The sequence below is a fragment of the Lissotriton helveticus genome, chromosome 8 (assembly GCF_964261635.1).
Source record: "Lissotriton helveticus chromosome 8, aLisHel1.1, whole genome shotgun sequence".
In the NCBI taxonomy this organism is placed as follows: domain Eukaryota; kingdom Metazoa; phylum Chordata; class Amphibia; order Caudata; family Salamandridae; genus Lissotriton; species Lissotriton helveticus.
In genome coordinates this window covers 1,688,312,015-1,688,326,181 of record NC_136069.1, presented here as the reverse complement: position 1 = coordinate 1,688,326,181, position 14,167 = coordinate 1,688,312,015, and the positions used below count along the sequence as shown (strand labels likewise).

Sequence of the window (14,167 nt, the reverse complement as noted above, 5' to 3'; positions counted from 1 at the left end):
TGGAGCGGAGGTTCCTCTTGGGTACGTGGAAGGAAATTCTCTCGATGAGGTATTTGGGTCCGATGTTGTAGAGGGATTTGTAGGCGTTGGTGAGGAGTTTGAAGGAGACCTTCTTCTCGACGGGCAGCCAGTGGAGGCCTTGTAGGTGCAGGGTCATATGTGCTCATGGCGCGGTGTCCCGAGGACTAGTCTGGCTGCGGCTTTCTGGATGGTCTGGAGCCTGTGCAGAAGAGACTTGTTGATTCTGGCATAGCGGGCTTTGCCGTAGTCCACTCTGCTGGTGATGAGTGTGTGGGTGACGGTTCTTCTGCAGTTAGGGGGATCCACTTGAAGGTCTTACAGAGGATGCGAAGGCAGTTTAGACTAGTAGAGACGACAGCTTTGATCTGGCGGGTCATGGAGAGGGAGGAGTCCAGAATGATGCTGAGGTTCCGAGTGTGGTCTGGAGGGGTGGGTGGGCTCCCGAGGGCGGAGGGCCACCAGGTATGGTCCCAGGTCGAGGTGCAGGGACCGAGGATGAGGACCTCTGTTTTCTCTGAGTTTAGCTTCATGCAGCTGTCCTTCATCCAGGCTGCCATATTCTTCATGCCTTCCTGGAAACAGAGTCTGGTGTCTTCGGGATTCTTTGTGAGCGAGAGGATGAGCTGGGTGTCGTCAACGTAGGCTACGTTGTTGAGCCCATGCTGTCTAACGATGGCGGCAAGGGGTGTCATGTGGATGTTGAAGAGCGTGGGGCTGAGTGATTATCCCTCTGGTACTCCATAGTTGATTTCCGTGGATAGTCTGCTAGAGTGCAATGAGAGACAGTGTCGTAGGCTGCGGAGAGGTCTAGAGGGATGAGGGCTGCGGTGTGTCCCTGGTTGAGTAGCATGCAGATGTAGTCATTGGCGGCGAGTAGGGCGGTCTCTGTGCTGTGGTTACTGTAGAATCCAGACTGGGATGCATCCAGGATGGTGTTCTCTTCTATGAAGGCGGTCAGCTGGGTGTTTACATTTCTCTCTGTGACTTTGGCTGCGAAGGGGATGAGAGAGATGGGCCAGTCCTTTTTCAGCTCCTGTGTGGGTTTTCTTCATGGTTGCTGTGATGAGTTCAATGGTTGCGGGATCCCAGGACGTGATGGTCGGTTTGTCAGTGGCGGAGGGTGGGGGGGGGTGCTCATCTGTGCTTCGCTGAAGTTGTCATAGAGGGCCTTGATCTTGAGATGGAAGTAGAAGCTGAGCTTGACGCAGAGTTCCTGGGAAGGTGTGACATCCGTGGCTTCGCAGGTGGGTTTCTTGAACTGTTGTATGATGTTGAAGAGTTCCTTGGTGTTGGTCACATTGGTCTGGACTTTGTCTCTCATGAAAGTATGTTTGGTGTCTCTTATGCGCTGGTGGTATTCCTTCAGGGCACTCTTGAGGTTGTTCCGTGCATACTGGGACCAATCAACACTGTAAATACAGGGTGGCTTAGCCAAGCATCAATCAATGATGGCCGCTTAGAGTGGAGCTCCATCGCCCGCTTTCTCCCCACGTCTATCCGACTCCCCTATCTGACCCATCTGAAGGTGGCTCCGTGCATCGGAGCATTAGCCGTGACCATCCTTCCCATCCCGGCTCGCATCCGATGTCTGGGACCAAAGATACGGGGATTGGAGCAGTGAGGCCTGCTCACCGATCGGAAGCTGGGACCCACAGTGCCATGGGAGGCCGGGGGAGTGGATCGGCTGTGCTGAGGATTTCTCGCGGCAGCGCGGGACTCTGGGTGCGTCACCGCTGGGGAGGGAATGCTGACCGCTGAGTGAGGACCGTGACCTGCCGAGACACACAGTCAGCAGAGGTCCTCGGAGTGGGCTTCATGGGGGCAGGAGAGGCCCAGACAAGAACACCCTCCTTACGCGTTGGTCCGAAAATCGGCCGATGGCGGTGCTGCGCCATTGAGGTGTGTGGTGCGCCGTTCTGGTCCCCCCACCTGTGGCTGCAGTCAGGGGCCGTGATCGCTGGGCTCTACACATCAGGGCCCACCCACCCATTGTGTTGGAGCCGTAACCCACAGTACCAACGAGAATCCCGGGAGTCCTGCAATCGGGTAGTCTACATCCCGAGTTGCAGCTGAAAAGACCCTGCAGTATTGTCACCTCTGAGAGAGGCAGGTGAGACCCCCCCCCAGGGCGGACCATAAGGGCGTATGGCCAGGGGCCAGTGACGACCCATAAAGGAGGGCACATCTCGACTAGGGAGGCTCGATTTTCAGCCCTGGCACCACATTTATCAACAACGGCTGAACTGTATAGACGTGGGCTTCCACTGGGGGAGACAGAGACCATGTTAGTTCCCCCTTCATCCGGACGGTGAGGTTTGCAATACCACGGACTCATCGGTCAGGAGAGTGCAGTGAGGGTTTGTGCCATCACCTGCCCTGTGTGACCTGTAAGGGTCTGAGTGGATGATCAGTTGTGTGATGGATCGCACTAAAAGCTCAGGGCCCGGGGTCTCAAGGTGGCGCAAACCAACAAATTGGACAGCTACACTGTTCCTAAAGACATGCAACAGAAACGACTGTCCAGAGATGCCTTCCAAGGTGGCCTGGGTGAAGAGGAGCAGGAATTATCACTAAAGGATGTAATGGACACTATCACCGGAGTCAAAGCCTCCCTGGAACATAAATTGGGCGCTATGGCCATTGACATTAACCTCATCAGGGTGGATCTGGCGGAGGCATGGCTTTGGAGCCGATGGGACAGGCTGCGTGAGCACTGAGCTCCGCGCCCGATCCCCGACTTTCTCCTGATAAGCGGTGTCTCTCTGACCCCCTGGTGGCTCCGAGTGTGCTGGGGGCGTCCCTGAACTCCATGGCGCTGAAGACTGCCGGTCGCCGGGCGTAGAGCGAGCGCGGCGACTGCTCGGCCGACAGGAGAATCTGGCCGCCGGAAAACACAAGATGGCTCCGGTCCATTTTGTTTAATCGAGACCCCGATGGCAGCGATGATCGTCGAGATTGGAGGTGGAATGTCGCTGTGGGGGAGGCGCTGAAGACCGGGGTGCAGACCCCTGGGTACGGCTTATCTGGCCGTAGCGGTGCCGCACTGTGGAGGAACGCTACGGCCTGCGGCGTGCTGGTGGCCGGGGCGTCCTGGACACGGGAGGACCGGCACCGGTGACTCGCTCCTCCGAGGTTGCGGAGGTCACGAAGGTGCTCCAGAGATGTGCGGGAGGGGCAGCCTGCCTCAGGGTGAGATCGGTGTCGGCCCCAGACTGGTTGAGTGCAGGAACGTGAGTGCGGGTCCCGGCCGAAGAGGCTGTTGCGAAGGACTGCACTGGGGGCCTGAGATCGGCGGATGTCGGGGGCTCACCCTCGTTGACCCCCGCATGCCAGTGGGACTAAGGGCTAGCTGTAGGATAGGACTCTGGGGCCCGGGTGGGCAGTGGTGATGCCCATGAACCCTGCGGAGTGGGCCCCAAAACTGCGCACACTAAGTGGCCATACTCAAGATGGAGGTGCCCCCAATTTCAAGAGTTTCTGGGCAGCGGTGCAGGCGGTAGCCTGGTGAGGTGTTGTTGGGTGCCTTGCACCCCGGGGTGAGGCCATACCGGTGCGGCTTCTGTTTCTGGGGGCTGCGGGGGCAGTTGGATGATCTAGGGGGGCCCGAGCTGAGCGCTGTTGAATGATCATGGGCGGAGGACTTCTATGTGTTCCCCTATGCAGGACTGCGGTGAATTGGGGGTGTCCTTGCTTGGAGGTGCGCTGGGGTGATTTGAGGGACTGAGGCCCTGGCCGAAGGGGACCCGGCGCAACCGCGCGGAAACCCGCCTGAACGTCACGCCAGGGACAGGGCTTTCTTCAGAGGTGCTCCTGCTCAGTCCTCCGTACCGCCCCGGGACGGGGGGAGCGTGGATAGCGTGGACTGCGGACCCTGCCTACTATAGCCCACTCGGGGCTGCTGTAGATGTTGCGGCGAAGCTGCCGGGCCTGCTGACCATGTGGTGAGCAGTGGGCCATTCTGAACTGTGCAGTGTTAAGGGGGACGGCTTCTGTAGTCCCCGGTCTTGGGGCTGACCCTAGGACTAGTTTGGAGGGTATCGAGGGGCCCTGCAGCATGGCATTGGAGTTACCTGACGGTTGCAGCTATGGGCAAGCCCCGGGCAAGGAAGGAGGAAGACCCACCGCCCTCTAACGCCGAATCCCCGCCTCAGGAAGCTAGAGATGGGCAGGAATACCGCAGGCTCCGGGGCTCCCGCTCCAATTGGATAACATTCTTGCAGCCATAGCGGACTCTAGAGTCGCCCTCCAGCAGGACATTGCGCAGGTGGCGATGGGACTGGGCCTGCTGCGAGCTGATCACTCGAAGCTGTCTGATCGGGTGAAACAAGCTGAAATTAAGCTTCAGGAGATTGAGCCAGCACAGTCCGCGCTGTCTGCAATGGTGACGAATGTCCTGGATTGTCTAACGGTGCTGGAACCGTGGGCGGAGGACGCGGAAGGCAGAAACAGGCGGAACAGCATACGCGTGGTGGGGCTGCCGGAAAAGATTGAAGGATCGGACATGGTGAGCTACCTGGAACCTTGGCTTAAAACAGTGCTGGCCCCTGAGGGGCTGTCGAGCTTCTACACCTTGGAACGAGCACATCGTGTCCCTGCTAGGCTCCCGCAGCAGGGTCGCCCTCCACGGCCGGTGGTGGCGAGGCTCTTACATTTTAGGGACCGTGATCTGCTCCTTCAGAGAGCTCGTAGTGATGGCCCCTTCCAGGTTGATAACAGCAATGTTACTCTCTTCCCAGATTACTCGATTGACACTCAGCGGCACCGCATGTCCTTCCAAGCTGTTAAGAAAGAATTGCGTGCTGAGGGGATTCAGTACTCTTTGATCTTCCCAGCCAAGTTGCGCATCGTGCTAGATGGAAAGACCTGTTTTCATGACATGTCAGAGGATGCGTGGGATTGGCTGGAATCTTATAGGGCTGGCAAGGATGGCCAGGAAGTGGAGGTGCCAGAGTTGGCTGGGGACTCACAGCCTCGCAGATCACAGCGGCTGGGGTGCCGAAGGCGGGGGCCACGGAAACCGTCGACCTCGCAGACGGCGATAGAGCGCAAGGGAGTGCTGGATGCAGTGACGGCAATCTCCGGAGAACTGCTAAGGACTTCCCCCATGGCCTCGGAACTGGGAAGCGACAAGGACCACTCGGAGGCGGAGTCCTCTGCATCGGACGGAGCACGTTTACCGCTGGTTACTCCTGGAATGGCGGATGGACTGGTGGATGAGTAGACTTTGTGCTATTGCTGGGGTTGGATGTTCTGTTATGGTTAAATATATTGTGGTGCTTGTTTTCGAGGGGGATTCTAGCGGCGCACTAGCTGTGTGGAAGGCTGGGAGTTTTGGTTGGGCTTGATTGGGATGGAGGAGGCAACAGTGTGGTTGCGGGGGCTCCGAGTGGGTCTGGGGGTATTGCATTACTGGGGGTTTCTGGGGCGGGCGATGGTTGCGATTCTGGTTTATCGTAGATTGTTTCCTAAGCTCTACCCAACCTCCACCGGATGGTACTAGTTAGTTTGCCTTAGCTTTGCCGAGGTATGTAGTTGGGGCAGTTTGGATGGGTTTCACTATATTGGTGCCTGTTCTTGGGTGGGAGGGTGGCGTTGTGGGTGGGGCAGGACGGTTTGGGAACGGGACTGGTTTGATTTGGGAATGTTGTCTGCCGGCGCGTTTATTTGTGAATGTGGAGCTACTCAGGGTTGTGCATTTGTGTAATGGGTCCTCTACCTGGCACTCAGGGGAGGTGGGCTGTTTCCCGCGGTTTGCGCATCATTGTAATGGGTTCGTTGCCTGATGTGAAACACGTGACCTGGAATGTTTGGGGATTGCACTCCATGCAGCCTAGATGCAAAGTTCACTCCTATCTGGCGCGTAGGGGCCTGCAGGTGGCTTTTCTACAAGAAACTCATTTGACCAAGACAGAGGGCTAGCGCTGCAGCGTAGATGGCGGGGTCAGCTTTATTACACCACTTACTCAGCCTTTGCACGGTGGGTTTTGCTTTGGGTTAGGGCTGGGGTTCCCTTCCAGATGATTGAACAGTTGATAGATCCTGTTGGCCGCTATGTCGCAGTTAGAGGCTGTCTTTATGGGCGAAAGGTGACCCTCTGTAGTGTCTATGCTCCTAACGTAGACCAAGCGTCCTTCCTGGAGACTTTATCGTCTGCCCTCACAGATTATATTATGCCACCGGTGCTGATGGGGGGAGACTTTAACTCAGTTGTTGATGTAACTATGGACAGATCCCACCCTCCATTGCCCATGGCTCCGATTAATAGGCTAGCCAAGGTACGGGTGCAGTGGCAAGATAACTGGGGATTTATCGATATCTGGCAAGGGCAGCACCCGGTTGATAAAGATTACTCGTATTATTCGGCTTTGCATGACCTGCATGTGCGGTTGGATGCCATTTTGTATAGCACCTGCCTGGTGCCAATGGCGGTTGGCAGCGAGTACTTATCGCGTATCATATCGGATCACAATCCGTTGTTGGTGAGTTTCTGCTGGGTGGCGGAGCGTCCCAGGGTCCCTACCTGGAGATTGCGCCCGGAGATGTTGGAGGATCAGGCCTTTCGCGCGGAGTTGGGGGATGGGGTGGAGCACTTCTTTGCGGAGAATGCAGGTTCCGCCACGACGACGGCCCTGGAATGGGATGCCTTCAAAGTGGTGGTCCGAGGGATTTGTATTGCCAAGTGGGTAGGAGTAATGAAGCTGTTACTACAGGAAATTGAGGCGAGCGAGCTTGCCCTACGAGACGCGGAGAGAGCTCACTCAGATGGCTCTGGGACACGCGATGCGGTCCAGTCCCGAAAGGAGGTGGTAGCGCTGGTAGTGGGGTGCTTACGGTGCTTCGACTATAAAGCTTATTTGGCCCGCGCGCACGCGGAACGGGACAAGGTGGGCACATTGCTGGCTTGGTTGGCGGACCCTGCTCCTAGGTGTATACCTATCTTGGAGATAACCTCACCCTCAGGACGCTTGGAATACACGCAGCATCACATTAATGACCGATTTAGATCTTTCTATGCAAGTCTTTACACCAGCCAGTTGCAGACTAGTGAAGCGGATACCAAGGCATTTCTAGAGGTCCTGGAGCTGCCTGCAGTTGGAGAGGAGGACGCGGAGGTCCTCAGGCAGCATATTACATTGGCTGAAATTCGCTGCGCCATTAAGCAATTGGCACGCAATAAAACGCCGGGTAGCGATGGCTTGCCTATCGAATTCTATCTAACGTATATTGATCTTCTAGCTCCCAGGCTATTAGCGGTGTACAGGGAGGCTAGAAGGATAGGGATACTGCCGGCCTCTACTAGGGAGGCTATTATTGTCCCTCTTCTCAAGCCGGGGAAACTCCTGACTGACCCAGCTGCATATAGATCCCTGTCTCTGCTTACCACTGACTATAAAATCCTGAGCCGAGTGCTGGCCACTAGACTCCTCCCCTTTATGACGCAATTGGTGCATTCTGATCAGGCCGGCTTTATGCTGACTCGCAATACCGCTAGCAGCATACGTCGGTTGATAGGTCTCTTGGATGGGGACTGTGGGGTGGCAGGGCAGGCGATGGTCCTTTCCGTTGATATTGCTAAGGCATTCGACAGCCTGGAGTGGCCATACCTGTTCTCGGTCATGACAGCCTTTGGACTCGGGCCGGTTATGTCCGCTGGACTGAAATTCTGTACTCGTCGGTGACCGCTAGGGTTCGGGTTGGAAGAGTTGTTTCTTCCATTTATCCTGTGGGGCGGGGCACTAGACAGGGCTGCCCATTATCCCCGTTATTGTTTGCTCTTGCGATAGAACCATTGGCGGCGCGGGCTAGGATGGGTGGGGCAAAATTGCAGTTTTGTCAGAAAGAAGTGCAATATTTAGGCCATAAGATTGCAAAAGGAATCAGACAAGTCACAATAGAAAGAATCAGAATGATACAAGGAATGCAACCGCCCAGAACTCAAAGACAGGTAAGAATGTTCCTGGGAATGGTAGTTTATTGTAGACAGTGGATGACCTTTTAATGTTTCTGGGGGATGCGGGGGAGGCCCTGGAAGGGGTGCGCTCCCTTCTCGATGGCTTTAGTGACATCTCGGGACTGCGGGTTTACTGGGCGAAGACTTGTGTGTTCCCGGTGTCTAGAACATGCGTCCTGCCCACGCTGCCGCCTGATCTGGCATGGGAACCTAGGTGCCTTCCTTACTTGGGAACGCATGCGTATCATGCTCAGGAGGATCTCCTGGAAGGTAACATTGGTAGAGCGTTAAGAGGCCTAAGGGGTAGTATGAGGTTCTGGGGGACCCTGCCATTGTCTGTGGCAGGTCGTGTGGCGCTCCTGAAGATGGTGGAGCTTCCTCGACTCCTGTACTTCTTCCAGAACCTACCGATATGGATACTAGTTGCTTTCTTTCGGCAGCTCCGCTCCGCGGTGGGCAGCTTTGTATGGGGGCAGGACGGCGCAGGGTAGAGTTGTATACTTTGTTGCGGCCGAGAGCTGAGAGGGGCCTTGCTGGCACGGATTTTGAATTGTATTACTTGGCTGCACAATTCCAAGTTCTTACTCAGGCGGTGGCGTTGGAGTTCCGGGGGCCGGAGGTAGTGTCTGCACGGGAAATACCACGATATATTTTGTGCTTTGTAGTCCTGCAGCAGCGCCTGTGGGCTGCCGACTTATCTGTAGTGGAGGGGACCCTCCGGTATTGTTAGAAACGGTTCCATAATAGAATCAGGGAGCAGCGTCCCTACGCACCCGAGATACAGCTGGGCATGTGTACGGCGTTGCTGCATGGCAGGGATTGGTCCGCCCTGGCGGAATGGGAGGAGCTGGGCCTACAGATGGTGGGCGACCTGTATGCAGATGGCGAACTGTTGCCCTAAGCACATTTCAGGAGTCCTTTGGTCTCCCGCGTGGCCATTTCCTGATACACGCGGCACTGATCATCGCCATACAGAGACACTGGGGTGCTGGTCTCTCGGAACCACCAACGAGTGGAGCGTGTCAATATGTGGTGATGGCAGCGGGCACGTATAAGACGGTTACTTGTCTATATAAACGCATGCTGGGAGAGGGGCTTAACCCGTTGCAAAAGCTACGGGGGTACTGGACGGCGGACTTAGATAAAACGATTCCCGACACGGCTTGGTCGCAGATAATTAAAAGAGCATGGAAGGGCACCAGGAATGCTCGGTTTCAACTGATCCAATTTTTCATATTGCAAAGGGCATACCTCACGCCTGCTAAAATTTATAAGTATTTTTGGATCGACACCGCCCTCTGCCCACGGTGCAGACTGCAGGGTGCGGACTTGTGCCACATGTTGTGGGACTGCCCACAGTTGGGCACATATTGGGAGGAGGTAACCGATTTGCTTTGCAGAGTAACTGGGCGACGGATTACTATGGACAAGGGAGCTTGCCTATTACACTGGTACACACTAGCAAAAATAAGATATCTAGCAAATTTGTAGACTTAGGACTACTACTGGCTAAGAGGGAAATTACATCTCACTGGAAGGCGGCGGTTGGTCCTAGATACGCCAGATGGAAGGCGGCGCTGCTTATGTGGGCGGACAGTGAGAGTTCGGTTCGATTACAACAGGCTCATAGGTCCCATAGCGATAGGGCGCTAGAAGAGGCACGGGCGTGGGAGGCTTTGGTGATAGAGCTCCGGACTTCAGATTTAGACACTGACTCGGACTCCGGCGTGCCGACGGAGGAGGAACGCCAATAGTCAACTTCTTTGGCCTTGGGGAGATTAGCCTGGGAGGGGACTCCTGACTTCCATGGTGGTCACGGCATTCACTGACATTATTGATGCGACAGCCTGCACACACCTTGCACACTAGTGTGACTTCTTCCCTGTGCTCACTCTCCTAGAGAGTAGCGCTGGCGGCAGGGGTGGGGGGTAAGGGGTGGATAGACATGGGGGACGGACCCATCTGTGGTGCTGAATGTCGACCTAGAGCCCAGAATTTGCTATGTGATGGACTGCTGAATGGGGGGCTTGCCACTGCAGCGGCAGGCCTAGAGCAGGGGCACAGCGACTTTATCTATTATTTTGCCCTTGACTGGTTGGGTTGCTGGGTCAATGTCGATGGTTATTTTATTATTGACTGTTGAATTTTTTGCACTGCTGGTGATCTGGCCTCCTGTCTATTTGTATTTGTATTTTGAAACAATAAAAATGTATTTTTTTAAATAAAATAAAAAAAATCAGGGCGGATCTGGCGAAGCTGAACGAGAAAGTCAAACAGGTAGAGAACACTGCCACCAGTCTCATCGGGGATGTCACGCAGCTTCAAAGAGAAGTCCTCGAACCACAAGATTTCCGCAAACTCACAGACTTACAACTATACGACTACGAGGGCCGTCTTCGGCGGAACAATCTCCACATTATGGGTGTTCCAGAAAAATCATAGGGGCAGTCCTCCGACCTCTTTGTTGAAGAACTCATCCTAAAACATCTACAGCCTAAAGGCCTCAGCAAATTCTTTGTCATCCAGCGGGCGCATAGGGTCCGGGACGGCCGTCCCAAGCCGGGCGCTGCACCGCGGCCAATGTTGGCCAGAGTTCTGAACTTCCGAGACAGGGATGTCATCCTCCAGAATGCCTAGATGGGGTCCCCCCTCCACTATGAAAATGCAGACCTTTTTCCGGACTTCACGCAGAGAGTACAAAGACAGAGGAGGTCGCTCCTCTAAGTGAAATGAGTACTCAGAGAAAGAAGAATTAAATATTCAATGTTATTCCCAGCACGTCTCCGGGTCAAGGCAGAGGGGAGGGCATGGTTCTTTGAACATCCAGAAGCAGTGGCAGATTGGATCAAGCACCGCAAAGGGAGGAGCTCAAATGACCGCAACGGAAGGGAGTATGAAGACAATTGACCTGCCTGAGGAGGAGCCCTTGCCGACAGCTGCATCGGGACTGAGTAAATGGGACCTAGGGCTTGGGTGGGGGTTTCCTTCTTTCTGATCCTGTACGGTGGTGGACTCTTTCAGATTTTACTCATTTACTTATTTGGGGATGTACATTTGATTTGGCTGGGGACAGGGTAGCGGAGCGCTCTATTCCCCCATTTTCTTCTACTTTTAGCTCCTTAGGAGGGCGACAGGCACTCTGCAAGTTTTCAATGGGCAGTTTTAGACCCAGAGTGCAGGGCAGCGGGGTGGGGGTGTGTTGTTTGGTTTTAGTTGTAATCATTGCATCAGCGACTTCTATTGCAATTCCCACAGAGGAAGTAGAAACACATGCCACAATTTCCATAGAGGAAGTAGAGATATTTTCGAATTTGTCATGGCTACACGGTGGGACGGAGGGATTAAACTGCTAAGCTGGGACATCAATGGGTTGGGGGATAAGATCAAGCGCAGTGTTGTCTTCCAATACATCAAGCGTCAGGCCCTTGATTTTGTATTGCTTCAAGAAACACATCTCATTGGAAAGGCATGCAAAGCCTTACACAGAGGGGGTTACACCATGTTGGCCCATGCGGGATTCACCTCTAGCTCACAAGGAGTGGGCATTATGATGAGGAGATCCTTTCCTCTGGTGATAAAGGCAACCTGGACAGACGACCGGGGAAGGTACATTGGGGTCTCAGGCACAATGAAGGGGCACCCCATCACACTTCTATCAGTTTATGTACCGCCTGGCTTACAAGCCACCACCTTCAGAGACCTAGGGACTATCTTGCTAGCTATTCCGGAGGGCCTGTTAATACTAGGAGTGGACTTAAATTCAGTAGTCTCGGGCGAGCTAGATCGTCAGCCCCCCAAGAAGTGGGCTACACATCATGTTGGCTTCCTGAATTCCTTGAGACCATGGGGCTGGTGGATAGCTGGCGGACCTATCATCCAAACACAGTGCAGCACACCTTCCATTCCGGGGCACACATGAGCCTCTCACGCATAGATTATTTTTTAATTCCTGCATCTCAAGTTGCACATATTCGCGAGATTAAACACCTGGCCAGGGGTATTTCTGACCATTCGCCAGTTTGTCTTCATGTGGTTCTTAGCAATAAACAGGTGGGCGGGTGGCCCCCATCAATCTATGGTATTTCCGGGATCCTAAAATTCGTAAGGAACTTCTCGCAGCAATAGATAATTATTTTATTGAGAATGAGGGATCAGTGAAATCCCCGCAGATGCTATGGGAGGTCTTCAATACGGTGATTCGGGGTCAGGCCTTATCTTTAATTTCTGGAAAGAATAAAGACCACCAGAGGGAGATAGTTGCCATTGAGGCAGAGATTCACCAATTAGAAACTGACCCGGAATCAGAGGTTACACCGGACAAACTCTATTATCTCAAGCTCCAACAGCAGGAGTTTAGGGCGTTGGCGACTGAACAGGCCAAAGCCTTGGTGAGAGCCACGCAGGGTTGGTTATATGATGTGGGTGACAAAGCCGGGAAACTACTAACGTGGTTGGACAAAAAAGAGTGGGAGAGCCGTCTCGTGCCGGGACTTCATGGGGAGGGGGACAGCCCCCTCACGGATCCCTAAGGCATTATTGACAAGTTTACGGACCATTTTGGCGTTGTCTATTCTTCAATTGCTCCCTTTTCCATAGAGGACTCCTGTCAGCTTTTAACTGACATAACGCTGCCCAAGCTTTCAGATTTGAATGATTACACGACGCAGTGGGTCACTCTGGGGCTTATGCTTGCTAAGAGAAACATTGCACAGCTGTGGGGAGCGTCACATCCTCCTACAGTGGGAGACTGGGAGAAAGATCTGGATTGGTCAATGTTCAGAGAGAAGACAGTATATTTAGCCACACATTGCCGTAAGAAGAGCACCGCATATGGGGCTTGTGGAATTCCTATTGTGGGGACATATGTCAACCACCCCTCACTGTCAGCTGTGAAGACCCCCCAGCACCCTAGATCTTCCAAGTGATATTTTGTAATGATTGACTTTACCTATTGTCTCTTGTCGCCTGCCTTATTACCTCCTCTGTAATGTAATCAATAAGCTGATGTCTGTTTTTTTTAAAAACCACTTTAAACACAATTGTCTTTTTACTAAAGTTAAATGTTTATGATGATTACAATCTTGATTTTGTTCTGACTTTGTGGTGATTTTAATTGTTCACACAATCAACGGTTGCCTACAAGTGTATTTTAGATATAGAAATCCATTAGTGAATTGTGAAACATGCATTTATCCTGCTCTTGACCAGCTCATAGGAAAGGCTCTGGACTCAAACTAAGATATCTATGGAATTCTGCCAGATCCTATCCATGGTCATCTGGACTCAGAGGAGCCCTCGGGGGTCTCACCTCATCCACTTTGGGACTGCTCTGGACCAGATGAAAGACAGGCAGAGAACAAATGCTTTTCTCATGCTGTATGGGAAAATGTATAACAAAAACTAAATTTCTGGTTTCACCTTCCAAATCATGGAGCGCCCTGGATGGGTGAGTGTGGATTAGTTCCATTTTGTACTGTTAACTGGTGGCCCTCTTTCTTTCTAACTTAGTTCTTTAGTGGATCCCATTTCACTTCCAGGGGCCAGGTCCTTTTCACCATTAGAACCTGCAGCTAGCATCATGTTTGTGTGTGTTTATGTGGCCCCAAAGACCTTGGTACTAACAGTAAACTTGTTCTGATCCACACGAAGGGAAAACACACATCTGAGCTAGGGGACTGGGTGTGAATACAGGAGAGGGTGATGTTGAGAAAAGGACAAGAAGAGATAGAGACTTTGAAGGAAAAAATTCACATGAAAAGTAGCAGTGAGAAGTGGAATAGTAGGGTCAAGAGGAGAGCAGGCAGGGAATATCAGGCCTTCTTCCTAATTTTATAGCCAGGAGGTTACTTATCCAATAGATGCTGCTTAAAGAGCAGGGTTTGAGTTATTTTCTGAGGAATAAATGAGGTTTTGCTATTTGGCTCTAAGTTGGAATGCTGTTAAAAATTCATGGTTTGTAACCAGATGAGGCCTCTTCAGATTTTGGACTGAAGACTGGAGATGCTACTTTTTGCATGCCTTGTATGTTCTCCTGATGACGCCATGATTATCCTGGCTACTTTTAGTGGGTTTCCATTGTTGATAGACTGTAGGCTAAACATAGTTTTCAGTGTGAGGTGGGGCGGAGAGTCTGTGTATTTTCTCAGAGCATCAGAATTTTTAATTAATTCTTTCATGCAAAATAGTCCTTCATAG

General features: G+C 53.0%; 1 protein-coding gene across 1 annotated transcript in view; it reads right to left on the bottom strand.

The window, feature by feature from the left end:
- The window catches only part of LOC144774092 (vomeronasal type-2 receptor 26-like), a 35,443-nt gene extending 33,862 nt beyond the window's left edge, over positions 1–1,581 (bottom strand). Inside the window, exon 1 of the mRNA XM_078659118.1 lies at positions 1,537–1,581. Coding sequence (XP_078515244.1) covers positions 1,537–1,581 — 45 coding nt within the window. The remainder of the gene's footprint in view (positions 1–1,536) is intronic.
- Positions 1,582–14,167: the final 12,586 nt, after the last annotated feature.